Raw genomic sequence first — 13,793 nt, forward strand, 5'->3', positions numbered from 1 at the left:
GGAGCTGGGGCTGGGTTTGCTGTCACAGCTCAGCATCTCCAGTGTACAGAGTACCTACTGCATATTGCTAGCCCGGGAAAAGATCAAAAATCAAAATTAGAAACACGGCTTCTACTGAATGCTTATTACTTTCACACCATCATAAAGCGGAAAAATCCTAAATTGGAACCTTCCCAAGTCTTCTAAGTCCGGCGGTCCCTACTCTATTTTTCCCACTCTGCCTCAAGTCCTTGCCCTGTGACCCGGTCCCTACCCCAAGCTCTGCTCTTCCACTTATGGGAGGAGTTGCGGATTTCATTTTACAGCGGATGGGTTTACGAGGGGAGGGTAAATCAGAGGGCAGGGTAAATCAGAGGGGAGTGTAAATCAGAGAGGCTCCACCCATCACACTGGAGGCCTAGGGGTGGGCGCTCCCCATTCCCCTCCCCTCTCGGACCTGCAAGGAGGTGGGCTGGCCGCGAAGGGAGGGCCCTGTCCCCTGTCCCTTTAAGGAGGAGGGACGAGCACCGCTGAGAGAGCCTGCATTGCCCCGACTCGTCCGCGGCCTCACCACACAGCAGCTGCAGCCACAGCTCCGGTCGCCCCTCGCTTAGCAGAGTCCGCTCCGGCCCCAGGAAGCTAGTCGCCACCATGGTGAAGATCGTGACCGTTAAGACCAAGGCGTACCAAGACCAGAAGCCGGGCACGAGCGGGCTGCGGAAGCGGGTGAAGGTGTTTCAGAGCAGCGCCAACTATGCCGAGAATTTCATCCAGAGTATCATCTCCACCGTGGAGACGGCGCAGCGGCAGGAGGCCACCCTGGTGGTGGGCGGGGACGGCAGGTTCTACATGAAGGAGGCCATCCAGCTCATCGTCCGCATCGCCGCCGCCAACGGGGTAAGGGACGCGCCCGCTCCTCGGTCGCCCCCGTCGCCCGCCCGCCTTCTGCCTCACTCTTGCGGGGCCACTTCCGCGCTCGCCGCTTCAGTCTTCACCCCCACAATTCTCTGCGCTCGCTCTTCCTGGCCTAGCGGGCCGGGCGGAGGTGGTCCAGGGCCGGACAGTGGCCACGGAGCGCCGCAGAGCTGCTCTTCTGCCAGCTCCTCCCATCCCTCGTCGTCCCCCCCACCACAACCCCGCGGGCGGGGAGGCCTGAGGCGAAGGGCAGGGCTTGACCTTGGGAGGCCCGCCCCTCCGCCTCCTGCGCCTCCCTTCTTTCTCCTCCTCCCCCCTCCCCTCCCCCCGCCGCCGTCCAGGCCTCTGACCTTTACGTTAACCTTTTCTGCCGGTGAAGATCCAGTTACCTAGCAGAGTGCAGTCGCCTTAGCCGGGAAAGGTTAGAGGCCGCCGCCTTGCTCAGAACCCCCTTGCATCCCGCCGGGTTGCCTGCTATTCTCGTCCGGGACTGGCGCTTCCCGCTGGCTGCGAGCTCAAGGCTTTGGGCACCCGCCCCGCTGGTGGTCAAGCGCTCAGTTCTGAGGAGGCGGTCGCAAAGTCCCTTTCCCCGTCCCCTAAGTTTGCTGGGACGGAGCTTCTGCCTCTGCCCTGGCGCGGCCTGGTTGCTGGGGGGCAGGCTTTTGAAAAGGGTAGTCTTTGCTCGGTGTTGCTTCTGGATCTGTTCCACCGAGGGGGCTGGAGCTGAATTTCTATTAGAACCGAAACCATCTACCCAAGGGCGCTCTTGTGTAAGCAGTCGTGGCAGGCCAGGAAATTAACGCAATACCTTGGTTCCGCCACCACAGCTAAGGAACGTTAAATGAGTTAATGGGGCAGGTCTACTCAGGTGAAACCTTGAAGTAGACTTCAGTCAACCTGGTACGTTTGCGAAAAGGCGGCTTTACAAAGTAGGTAAATTGGGGTGATTGTTTACTCTTATAAAAAAGTTTTCTAACGAGTTTTTTTTAAGTTTTCTTTTTTCTTTCTATATTTAACATAAGATTTGACTTACACTCGCCTCTTCTGGAACTCAGTAATATTTAGTAATATTTTTATCCATTTTAGCAGTACTTTATTTCTCTTATTAACATACTGAGTGCCATTTTGCCAAGCCCTGTGAAAAGTACTTCCCTGCAGTATCTCATTTATCCTCCTGTAGCCTTATGAGGTAGATGCTATTATGGGCATCTTCAAGATGCCAATGAGAAAACTGAAGCTTAGGTAGGTTCAACAGGAACTCTAATGGCAGCACTGAGAATCTAGTATAGACCTGCTAGTTCCAAGGACTTGAACAGTTTCTGGGAATGAAGAGACCCTTGAGTCTAAAGATGTATTTTCCAGCTGTCTCTCAAATCTAAACTGGAAACAATCTACATCTGCCTCTCTGGATCAAACATTTATAAACATCAGTGAGAGAAGATTGTCTGGATTTGTTTTCTTTATGCTCCTGAGTTTTCAGACAACCTCACATTCCCTTGAAAGAAGAACGAAGAATGAACAAGACCTGTATCCCAGTACAGCTCTTGTTCATTTCCCTGTTATCACCTGTGTTGAATTTGCACTTCTTCAGCAAATACTGAGCCTATACTATGTCAGAGAAATGGGTGGAATAAAAAGATGATTTAGAAGCAAGATTTGTCCTTAAGGGGCTTACAGCATAGTGGGAATTTAAGGGGTCCAACTGGAAAACTGTCCATTTGAGAGTAGCGTGGGGTGGAAGAAAAGAATTAGTTAAGGCTAAAAATATGTGTTCTTAAAACCTCTTCACCCTTTTGCTTCTACCCTGTTGCTTTCCCCGCCACCTTTTAGCCAATCTTTGTAAAGATTGTCTGCATTCACCATCACAGATTTCTTAACTCCCGTTCACTCACCACCTTAATGCAGCCTGGCTTCTGTTTCTTCCACCACTCCACTGACATTGCTCTTGCCAAGGTTACTGATGACTTTCTGGTTGCTAAATCCATTGCACACTGTTTAGGCCTTATCTTATGTGACCTGCCTGTTGCATTTGGCACTGCTGACTTGGTACTCTTTAAAAATTCTCATTCCCTTGCCTTGATCACTGTCTCCTGATTCTACTCACACTTTCTGAGAGTTCCTTCATGGACTGCTTACTCTACCCACATCCTAGCTATTCCCTAGGTTTCCATCCTCAGCTCACTGTTCTCTGATTTTATTCTCTCTCTCTCTCATCCCTCACCAGGGATTTAAATATGCTGCTCTTTCTCTTCTGGTGCAGTCCAGGTAGCATCTTCAGAAAGCCTTTCCCAGCAGCCCCTGTCTGCCACTCTTCTCCCTTAACTGACCTTTCCCCATAGCTACCTCTAGAATAGATGAAATTGTCAGTTTACATGTGACACTCCCTCGTACCTAAGGCAATGCAGCATTCAGTGAATCCTTGTTCTGTTGCCCTGAATTATGAATTATGAAGTATATGGGAAATACTTCAAGTATATTCCAGCACTTAAAGCCAGCATATAGTTTATGACCCATACATTTATTCTCATTAAACATTTATTATGTGCTTACTTCTTATCAGTCATTGTGCTTAGTACTTGGGATATAATACATTCCTGCCCTCAGTAAATACATAGTCTAGAAGGGGAGGTAGACAGGAATAAGCAGACAGCACAGTGTGTTAGGTGTTGTGAGGGAGTTATGTGCCAGATGCTGAAGGGTCAAGAGCATGGCAGGCTGTACTTGGGCGCGGAAGGGGAAGCGAAAAAGTTTTCTCAGAGGGGTGGTAGTGGAATTGAGGCTTACAGGATGAGTTGGAGTTTCTAAGGTGGATTTGTTGGGGGAGGAATTCTAGGCAGAAAGAATAAAAATCATAGGAGTTGGGGACAGTTCTCTTGGGCAAGTTATTCAATTTCTGATCCTTTTTCCCCCTTGTCTGTGAAGACTGGAAATGGTAATAGGTATGCAGTGAGGCTCTTGTGAGGATTAAATGAAACAACATATTTAAAAGTGCCTGGCAGCCCCTTTTCACCTGGAAACTGTTTGAATGGCACTTGTAGGGAAACCTCAGGATGAGCCTGAGGGCAGGACTTTCTGTTATCAATGTTCTCCTAATATGGGGACACTAAGTTAATCATACCCAGCCTGAGGCACATATTAATGCCCATACCCCATAGATCTCAGCGTTGTCTCCTACCTTGCTCTTACCCTCACTGGCCCCAACCAAAATAGAGGAATACCTTGTTAGTCAGAACCCAATTGGGTACAAGTGACAAAAACTTTGATTAGCCCAAGCGAAAAAGGAGGGAATTTGGGATACCTTCCAAATGCTCATTTACTGCTTAAAACTTTACCCAGACTGGAGAGGGGGAAGGGTAAGCTGGGACGAAGTGAGAGAATGGCACTGACATATATACACTAGCAAATGTAAAATAGGTAGATAGTGGGAAGCAGTAGCATAGCACAGGGAGATCTGCTTTGTGCCCACCTAGAGGGATGGGATAGGAAGGGTGGGAGGGAGGCTCAAGAGGGAGGAGATATGGGAACATATGTATACGTATAGCTGATTCACTTTGTTATAAAGCAGAAACTAACACAACAATGTAAAGCAATTATACTCCAATAAAGATGTTAAAAAAAAAAAAACACCAAACTTTACCCAGACTGACAGTGTCCTCAGCCACTCCCTGCGGGAATCTAGTATTTGGAACACAGTCCTGGCGTATCTGTGTTTGCTACTGTTTAACATCTCTTGCATTCCAGGAACAGAGGGGGCAATTCCCAGTCTCTTTTCCTGACTCTGTGACTGTGGGCCAGGGACACCTGAAATGTTTGCTGTAGTGAGAAAATAAAGCAATATGTGTGGAAGTATCTTGTAAAATATAAAACATGAGGCGTTTTTAGTGTGGTTGCTTCCTGCAGTGTGTGAAACAACGGAGTTGGAGGGTGGGGCTCTCTCCAACCAGCCTCTTCAACCTGCTTCTTCAACATGCTCTGCTCTCACATCTGCTTCCACCTGGAGCGTTCTTCTCGCCCCTTCACCTTCAGGTCTGGGTTTAGTTGGCGCCCCTCTGCTCCCAATCCCTGAATCAGGTGCACCACTCTTCTGCTCTCATAGCCTGTCTTGCTCACCTCCATAACAGCGCTGACTGCATCTTATAGTGGTTGTTGGGTTGCTTGTCTGTAACCCACCTGGCCTCCAACACAAACCTTCTTGACTGTAGGTCTCAAGTGGATGCAGCCTGGGCTTGTCTTGTTCTCTGCTTTATCCCAGGAGACCATTCAGATTAACTGCGAGTTATCTTGAGCTCCCCGCCAGTGTTTGTGGTCCTCACACTGGTTGGTTTGGCCCCAGAATGGCTACTTACCCCGCTGATTAAGCCCATGGGACTCACACAATGTAGTGACCATTTCAGCTCACTCTTTAGCAACACAGGTGTTTGTAAGCATATTAGAGTTCAGTATAAGAGACTGATATTTATTCAGAATCAAATCCTACCCCCAAATCCTTATCCCCAAATCCTACCAGGTAGTGTGACCCAGGAGGAAAGTACTCCTTGGGCAGAATCATTCACACTCAACAGCAGGCAAAAACAAATTCATGTATCAGTTGCCAAAATAAGCCATATGGTATAATCTATAGGAAAACAGGATCTCACCCTCCCTGTATGCCGCTAACAACAGTTTAAAAGGAAGAGTTCAAACTTAACCCTGGGAAGATTTTTATAATGTATGGATAGTCATATCAACCCTGGGGTGGTGGAAATTGATATTTCCCAATATCTTTCTGGGGCCCTCTTGCAATCTCCCATGACTCTTTTGTATATTAAAAGCTCTGAAAGTCCTACTTAACATTGCCCAATCCAGTTTTCCCAAGCTTTTAAGTAAGATGTAACAATCCTTGAAACTGCTTGCTTTGGGATATACTTATTTATGGAAAAGATCAACTGGATGAAATATCAGAAGACCAGAGTCCTGATTCCAACTCCACCATTTCTAGCAGGTTGGACAAGTCAACCAAGTCTTTCTGTACCACCACCTACCTGTCACATTTCTTCTTTTCAGAAACACTTTGGGGCACTCATGAAGAAGAAAAAGGAAGAAATTGTTTCCAGTATGAAAACATAGTGTTCAAAGTGTTTCAGACTCATTGGCCTGACCTGATGGACATTCCTCACTGTATTTATTCAGGGCTTCATTCACCTTTTCTATCTTGTGCCTCAGGAACTCATCTGAGTGGTGATTGGGATAAGCATTGGGAAGGGAGACTTCCAACAGTTGAAGTTAAAAAAGCAACCAAACCCTGAGGCAAAAGCAACCCCTTTTCACCCTTTCCAAACATCCCCCCCACCCCTAGGGCTACCCTGTTTGTGGTCCATCCCGTTTGAGGACACTAGGTAAGAAAAGTCTTCTCCAAATTCTCCCAACTGAAGGTAAGCCCTCGATTACTTGGCGCACTCAGGAGCCATCTAAAAATTTTTTTTTATTTTTTAATTTGTGTGTGTGTGTGTATGTTTTCACATCTTTATTGGAGTATAAATGCTTTACAATGTCCTGTTAGTCTCTGCTGTATAACAGAGTGAATCAGCTATTTGCATACGTATATCACCATATCTCCTCCCTCTTGCATCTCCCTCCCACCCTCCCTATCCCACCCCTCTAGGGGGTCACAAAGCACCGAGCTGATCTCCCTGTGCTATGCGGCTGCTTCCCACTAGCCATCCACTTTACATCTGGTAGTGTATATACGTCAGTGCTTCGGTAGCCATTTTTAAAATGTGATTCCCCACTTTAACCACAGCTCCAATGGCCACAGAATGACTGGGTATGTCTGTGTCAAGTTCAAGGAAATTTAAGGGAAAATGAATGGATCATAGAAACTTGCCTGCTTAACTTTCTTAGAGGTGTAGCCCACTCAAATCATTCTTCTGAAAGCTTTTCTGAAGTCTGAAGGGGTCCAGAATACATCACTGTGGCATAAAAACTATTTTGAGCTGAAGGCCTTTGAGAATAGGCATTTTTCTGAACCCCTTTCTCTGCCTAAAAGCAGAGCCTCCTCAGTTGTCATAAATCCCGTCCCTGGGAGAGAGTTTTTGGAAACCAAGGAAAATTGACTCAGCACCACACCTAAACAGACATTATCACAAAATTATAATATCCCCTACCCATTCCTTTAAGGCCCCATTTATCTTTCCTAAAAGTCCTTTGTTTCTCCAACACTGATAACCACAGTGAAAGTTCTCACCTAGATAGAGTTTTGAAGCCTGAAAACATTAGCTTTTATTTTTTGGCCTCTATGCTTTGTCCCTCCCCTGATTTCTCTGTCACTGATGGTCACTTTAAGGCAATAGGAAAAGCTAGGCTGGGTAAGAAGACAGTATCCTTAATGGGTTATTTGCTGGTAGGCTAGTTCCCACTGTGTGGCAGAGAATCCCAGGAAAGATTTAAGCCTTTTCTGCTACACCTGCTGCTTCACGGGTAGCTGCTTTAGCGTAGGTACACAAATGGTCTTCATCTCAACTCTGCAGTGTACAAATTACTGGACTTGGGCAACATGGTGTACAAGGCACAAAGAAAACTTTCCTTAGCAGAACCATCACCTCCATTTCTGCTTGCAGGATGCCTAGTCCTTGCCTGAGCTCCTCTCTGTATTGTGGCAAGAAGCAGCCAACAAACACTCCTGTTCTGAATTCTCCTAACCATTTGCCTAGAGCTACAGGTTTGGTTGGCCCGTGGTCTGCCTTCCAGGGTAGTGGTGGTAAAAATTTTGCCATGGCCATAAAAAGTATGCCAATGCTGCATATTTTAGATTCTGTTTTGGTACAGAACACCAAATTTTATCATTAGTTAAAACGTAGGTTTTGGCTGCTATAGCAGAGTTCTAAAATAAGTTACTTAAAATAAAAGTTCGTAGTAATAGGTTCAAGAGTATTACCCTTTCTGTAATAGACTGGATGTGGGCAGTCCAGGGCTGGGGTGATGGCTCCACTGTGTCAGAGGATGCATGTTTCTCTTCTTTTGTTGCTCAGCCTTCCCCAGTGAATTGCCCTTATCTGCATAGTCCAACGTGGCTGCCTACCACCATATGGTCATTCCAGCCAACAGGAAGGGGGGAAAGAGGGAGGAAGGTACACCTTTCTCAGAGGCTGCATGTAATCGATTTCACTCCTGTTCCATTGGCTGAAACTTAGGCTAAGGCCTCCTCAAGCAGCAAGGGAGGCTGGGAAATACAGGTATACCTCATTTTATTGCACTTTGCTTTTTTGCACTTCACGGATACTGTATTTTTTGCAAATTGAAGATTTGTGGCAACTCTGTGACGAGTCGTTTTTTCCAGCAACGTTTGCTCATTTTGTGTCTTTGTGTCAAATTTTGGTAATTCTCGCAATATTTCCAACTTTTTCATCATTATTATATTTGTTATGTGATCAATGATCTTTGAAGTTGCTAGTGCAAAAAGATGATAACTCACTGAAGGCTCAGATGATGCTTAACATTTTTTTTTACCAATAAAATATTTTAAAATTAAGGTATATACAATTTTTTTAGACATGATGCTATTGCACACTAAACAGACTGCAGAATAATGTAAACATAACTTTTATATGCACTGAGAAGTCAAAAAATTCGTATGACTTGCTTTATTGTGATATTCACTTTATTGCAGTTGTCTGAGAACTGAACCTGCAATATCTCTGAGGTATGCCTATATCGATGTTATTCTGGGTACTATGTGTTAGGCTAAATATTGTGGGTGTCAGTCTAAATGAAAGGGAGTATTAATCTTGGGAATACCCCACAGTCCTCATTATCATAAACATGCTTTCCAAATTTAGTGAAAACCACTCAGTCATTTTCAAGTGATAGAGTTACAGAGGGGAACATAGAGACCTAATTTTATATCAGTACCTAGATTTTTTTAAAAGACCTTGACTATCATTTATTCCAACTACAGGCTTAGAAAGGAACCTAGGCAACAATCATTCTCATTGTGGAGGACTGTTAAAATAAAACTACTTTATTGAGATATAATTCACACACCACACAATTTATCCATTTAAAGTGTACAACTCAGTATTTTTTAGTGTAGTTGCAGAGTTATGCAACCATCACCACAATCTGATTTTAAAATATTTCCATCACCCTGAAAGAAGCCCTGTGCATTCACAGTCAATCCTTCTTGCTCCCCTACACCTTCAGCCCTAAGCAACCACTAACTCTACCTTAGGCCTCTATAAATGTGTATGGGTGGATTTTACACAGACTGAATGTCCAGTTTTGCTTGCCAGGCAGAAGAAATTATATTTGGCAGGCGAAGCCCTGGGAATGTGAGAAGCAAAGGCAAAGGGTCCGCCTCCAGAACAGGGATTAGTGTCCTGTGCTTCTGTGCACATTGTCCGAGCATTGGAGACACAGGATCAAAATAATGTCCTCATTCTCAAGGAGCCTCTAGTTGAAGTAGGTAGACTGACACCAAGACAGACAATCACCACTAAGTTTTATAAGTGCTAATACCTGAGGGAAAAGAGATGGCTGTGGACGCTCAGAGCCGGGACGCCGGGACGCCTGCCCCAGCTTGAGGCGGGGGTTATGTGTGGGAGGGGGTAGTGTGTCCAACAAAGCCTTTCTGCAGGAGATGAGTCTATTTTTCTCAGCACACTCCTTGTCCAAAGCCAACCAGGCTGTCAAATAAAGGAGGAGAAATTTCTCCAGGAGAATAGCTTCTTCATTTTCTTGAGTGTAAGCAATCAGATTTCTTTTTTTTTACAAACATATTTGAACTTATATATCCAAATTAGTATTGTACCCTGCCAAATCACCACTCTGGGAACCATACACTTATTCCAATGATGCATCTAGTGCTCAAAGCATTTTGAAACTCCTCTACGGGAATTATTTTTCAGCTAGTCGGTTTATGGGTCACCTAGGGAAACCAGTCACATTATTTTATAGTCATGCCTCATTTTTCACCTAAAATGATGTAACAAGATTTGATCACCCACTTTATTCATTAGACATGGCTCCAACCAATTTTCTTCTCTTTCCAAAGTTCACATCTATTCTCAAAGGATGAAATTTGTTAAGACTGAAGACTTTCAAAGAAAGTACCACAGACTGTAAAGACAGTTGCCCGAAAAAGAGTTCCAGAAATGTTAGTGCAATGTCAGCATTGTTTGAATACATACGTTGCTACCCAGGGTGCTTGTTTTGAAGGAGATAATATTAATTTAGATGAAAATACTCTGGTATAACTGTTGAAAATGAGTTACATTTTATACTGTTCAAGCACACTGCCCTGTCGAGAAGGTCTTAGAAGACAGTTCACGCTGAGGGAGATTCTGGCGTTCTGCTTTCCTTCTGCAGTTTACCGCAGTGGTCTGGGGATCCAGTTCTCGTCCATCCTGGTAAACATCTCAACATGCTTTGGTGCATTTAGAAATTGTACACAGTAGGAAGTTTTGTGAAAGCTCAAGTAGACAAAATGACCCTGACCTTGGAAGGGAGTACTATCAGCTCAAAGCCACGAAAACCAGAAACCTAGGTGTTAAGCCTGTGTCCACCTCAACTCTGAGAGATCATCCCATGGTTGCAAAGAGGCCAGAAAATGGAGCTGGGTTGGCATAACTGGGTGGGGATGGGGAAAGACCTTTTGCTTTGGTAATAAAACTATTATGTTATGCTGCCCCATGGGGACTTTGAAAGAAATGCATTCTGTGGAGCCAAATGAAATCCATTTAAAAATGAAGCAAAAGGGAAATAAGCGTAGGAAACTCAGATGGAATTGGGAGTGAGGTTGGCTCCTGTCACAAAAGACAGCTGCCTCTCTGTGTTGGGCCATGCAGTTGGCGCCAAGCCCTCTGAGGTCAAATTCACGAGAAACGTGCTTATCACACAGTTCACCATAGCCTTTTACCCTGTAAGTAGATTTGGTATAAAGAGAGTGAAAATATCTGCCTTAACGATTAATGTGAGAACAAAGTAAAATTTGTGAAGCACTCACCATGGTGCCTGACATTGGAAGTATGTAGCAAACAGAAGATTCTGATGATTCTAATGATTATTATGATTATTCCAAACCCTGAAGCCAGTGGAGGGGCAGAGGGGAAGGTCTTCTGTGTCTGTCATCACCTCCACTGCCTACATGTCCTATCCTGTCTCTGTCCTATACATTATCCCTTGAATTTGATCTGTGAGACAGAGCTTCACAGTTGCTGTAAATGTCAGTCACAAGGCCATTGATTTGAGGCCTTCACCTTACTGGAGTCATGAGCTAGCATTGCGTAGCTGAAGATGGGTATTTTGGGATGGATCTGTGGCATGGTTACCTGGCCCAGGCCAATGTCATTCTACAGATGGGAAGCTGCAAGAAATGTGTGCTGGCATTACTGTGCACCTCCTGGACCACATGTATTTTCTCATTCAACAAGCATTGCTGAGCACTCTTTAAGTGCCAGGCACTGTGTGAGATGGTTGCAGGTACAAAGATAAATAAGACAAAATCTTCATTCTCAGGATTCATGCTGGTAGAGGAGAATCCATAAGTAGTTACAAAAATATGTGAATACTAGTGTATTAGTTTCCTGTTGCTGCTGTGATGAATGACTCCAAACTGGGTGGCTTAAAACTACAGAATTTATTTTCTTACTGTTCTGGAGACGAGAAGTCTGAAATCAAGGTGTTGGCAGGGTTGCACTCCCTCTGAATCTCCAGGGGAGAAGTTCAGGGAATCAAAGGATCACAGAGTCACTCAACCGCACCTTGAAGGGGAAGGGAAGAATGAGGATGTTTTCTCTGCCCAGACAAGGTGATTTTTGAGGCAAGTTCAGGATGATGAAGAGGAATCAGGGAGACCTTAGCCGAGAGTGAAGTGAGGGTGGAGGCAAGGCACAGTCGCTGTTTTAATGCATATACCTAATACCGTTGTTGTCCTATTTACAACTATACTAATGGTAATAATTGACAAGAAGATTCCAGTGCTCCATAATCCGCACTGCTTCTGTAGACTTCTGACATAATGTCAAATGGAAGACAGGCCACTTGGTGGCTCCTTGAATCTTACCAGATAACTTTAGTTCATAGTGATGGGTTGGAATTAAAGATGTTGGTTCAAATCTCAGTTGTACAATTTACTGTGCAATATCATGTATTCTGCTTAACTGATCTAAAGCTCAGTTTTCACACTTGTAAAATGGAATCAATTCTAGTATCTGCCCTATTGGAGAGTTTTATGAGAATTAATTTAAGTAATGGGCATACAAAGGTTTGGAGGACTCTAAGGTGCAGTCATTGGTGCAGAGAACTCCAATCTCCGTCTCTGTCTTCACTGGCTTTCTTCCCTATGTGTCTGTCTCTGAATCTCCCTCTCCTTATAAAGACACCAGTGACTGGATTTATGGCCCATTCTAATCCAGTATGACCTCGTCTTAATTTGATCACATCTGCAAAGACCCTTTTTCCAAATAAGGTCACATTCACAGGTATCTGGGGTTCAGAATTTAACATATCTTTTTTTTTTTTTTTTTTGGTGGGATGCACAGTTCAACACACAACACCTGTGCTCTGTCTACCAAGTGCAGTGGGTTGTACAGGCACCAAAACTCATATACTTTGCACTTGCCCAATATCCCGATGAGAGTCACCTGGAATCTATTTCCTCTTAATTTTTTCCAAGTTCAAATGCGCTTGATCATCCAAAGGAGCCATACAGCCTAAGCACCAGCTTTGGCATTAAAACTGGTGTCGAAGCCTGCCTTCCAGTTTATTAGTTGTGAGACTTTGAGCAAGTCATTTATTCCCTAAGCCTCAGTTTCCTCATCTGTAAAATGGGGATTGTGAGGATACCTACATCGCAGGGTTGTTATTAAGTAAACCTGCCTGAGAACCTACATGTAATCCTGTGTACCATGATAAGCCCTTTACATGATCTCCTTTTATCCTGTCAACAACTCTTAAGGAGTTGGTATTTAGACCTCTGTTTTACTGATGAGGAAATAGAGGATAAGTGATTTGCCCAAGATCACCAAGATACTAAAAATTATCAAGAGTAGGAATGCAAACCTAGATTTCCACTATGCTGAATTCCTCAAGGTAGACATTTTTAATAGAGTTATCTAGAGCTGTAGTCTAGGGGGTTCCCAAATCTTTTATGTTGTGGTACAACTTTTGATTTTCCTGAAGCCTTGTTCTCACTTAAATCTTAAAACCCAGCGAGAGTGTCCTGCCTCTGCCCACTTGGGCTGCTGTTTATCCCAGGAATTCCCATAAATGGTGTAGTGTGGGAAAATGACCACATCTCTTTAGATCGCTGTTTTAAAAGCTATTGCATATTGTGTATTTGCCACATAATACAATAAGAGGCAACAAGGCATGATGGTTAAGAGGGTAGGTTCTGGATTCAGAGTCCCTGGGTTCAAAACCCATCTCCACAATTTCCCAGCTATTTGACCTTGGGCAGATGACATAACCAGTGTTCTTATACCTAAGATAGGGGCTAAGAAGAATAGTATTGATCTCATAGGGTTGTTGTAAAGATTAAGTGAGTTAATGCTTGTAAAGCTCTTGGAACACTGTCCAGCACATCGTGACCTACTGCAATTATCTCCTACTGTACAACAGCCTTTAAAGCAGTGTCATTGTCCCTGTTTTACAAATAAGAAAAATGAGACCAGAAAGGCCATACACAGCCAGAAGCTGGCAAAGGCAGGATTCAGACCCAGGCCTGTCTGAAGTCCTCTGGTTAGAGCAGGGACTGTAGATTCCCCTTCCTCCACCTTTTTCCTGGCCCATCGTAGGTGTTTAATCTATCCCACAGGCCGACCCAGAGCATTGATTCTCTCCTGCCTGGGCCCACGTGCTTTAGAGATCAGGGGTTGTGTTAGAAGGATGGGATCAGTCCTTCTCAGTATCTCTATTTTGGTAGT

The 13,793-nt window shown here is 44.5% G+C and overlaps 1 protein-coding gene across 1 annotated transcript in view; it reads left to right on the forward strand.

Moving 5' to 3' along the window:
* The first annotated feature begins 433 nt into the window (after positions 1-433).
* Positions 434-13,793, forward strand: part of PGM1 (phosphoglucomutase 1) — a 57,200-nt gene continuing 43,840 nt past the window's right edge. The window contains exon 1 of the mRNA XM_060089902.1: positions 434-876. Within this exon, the coding sequence (XP_059945885.1) occupies positions 631-876 (246 nt within the window). The 5' untranslated portion in view covers positions 434-630. The remainder of the gene's footprint in view (positions 877-13,793) is intronic.

This window comes from Mesoplodon densirostris, chromosome 2, assembly GCF_025265405.1.
Source record: "Mesoplodon densirostris isolate mMesDen1 chromosome 2, mMesDen1 primary haplotype, whole genome shotgun sequence".
Taxonomy (NCBI): Eukaryota; Metazoa; Chordata; class Mammalia; order Artiodactyla; family Ziphiidae; genus Mesoplodon; species Mesoplodon densirostris.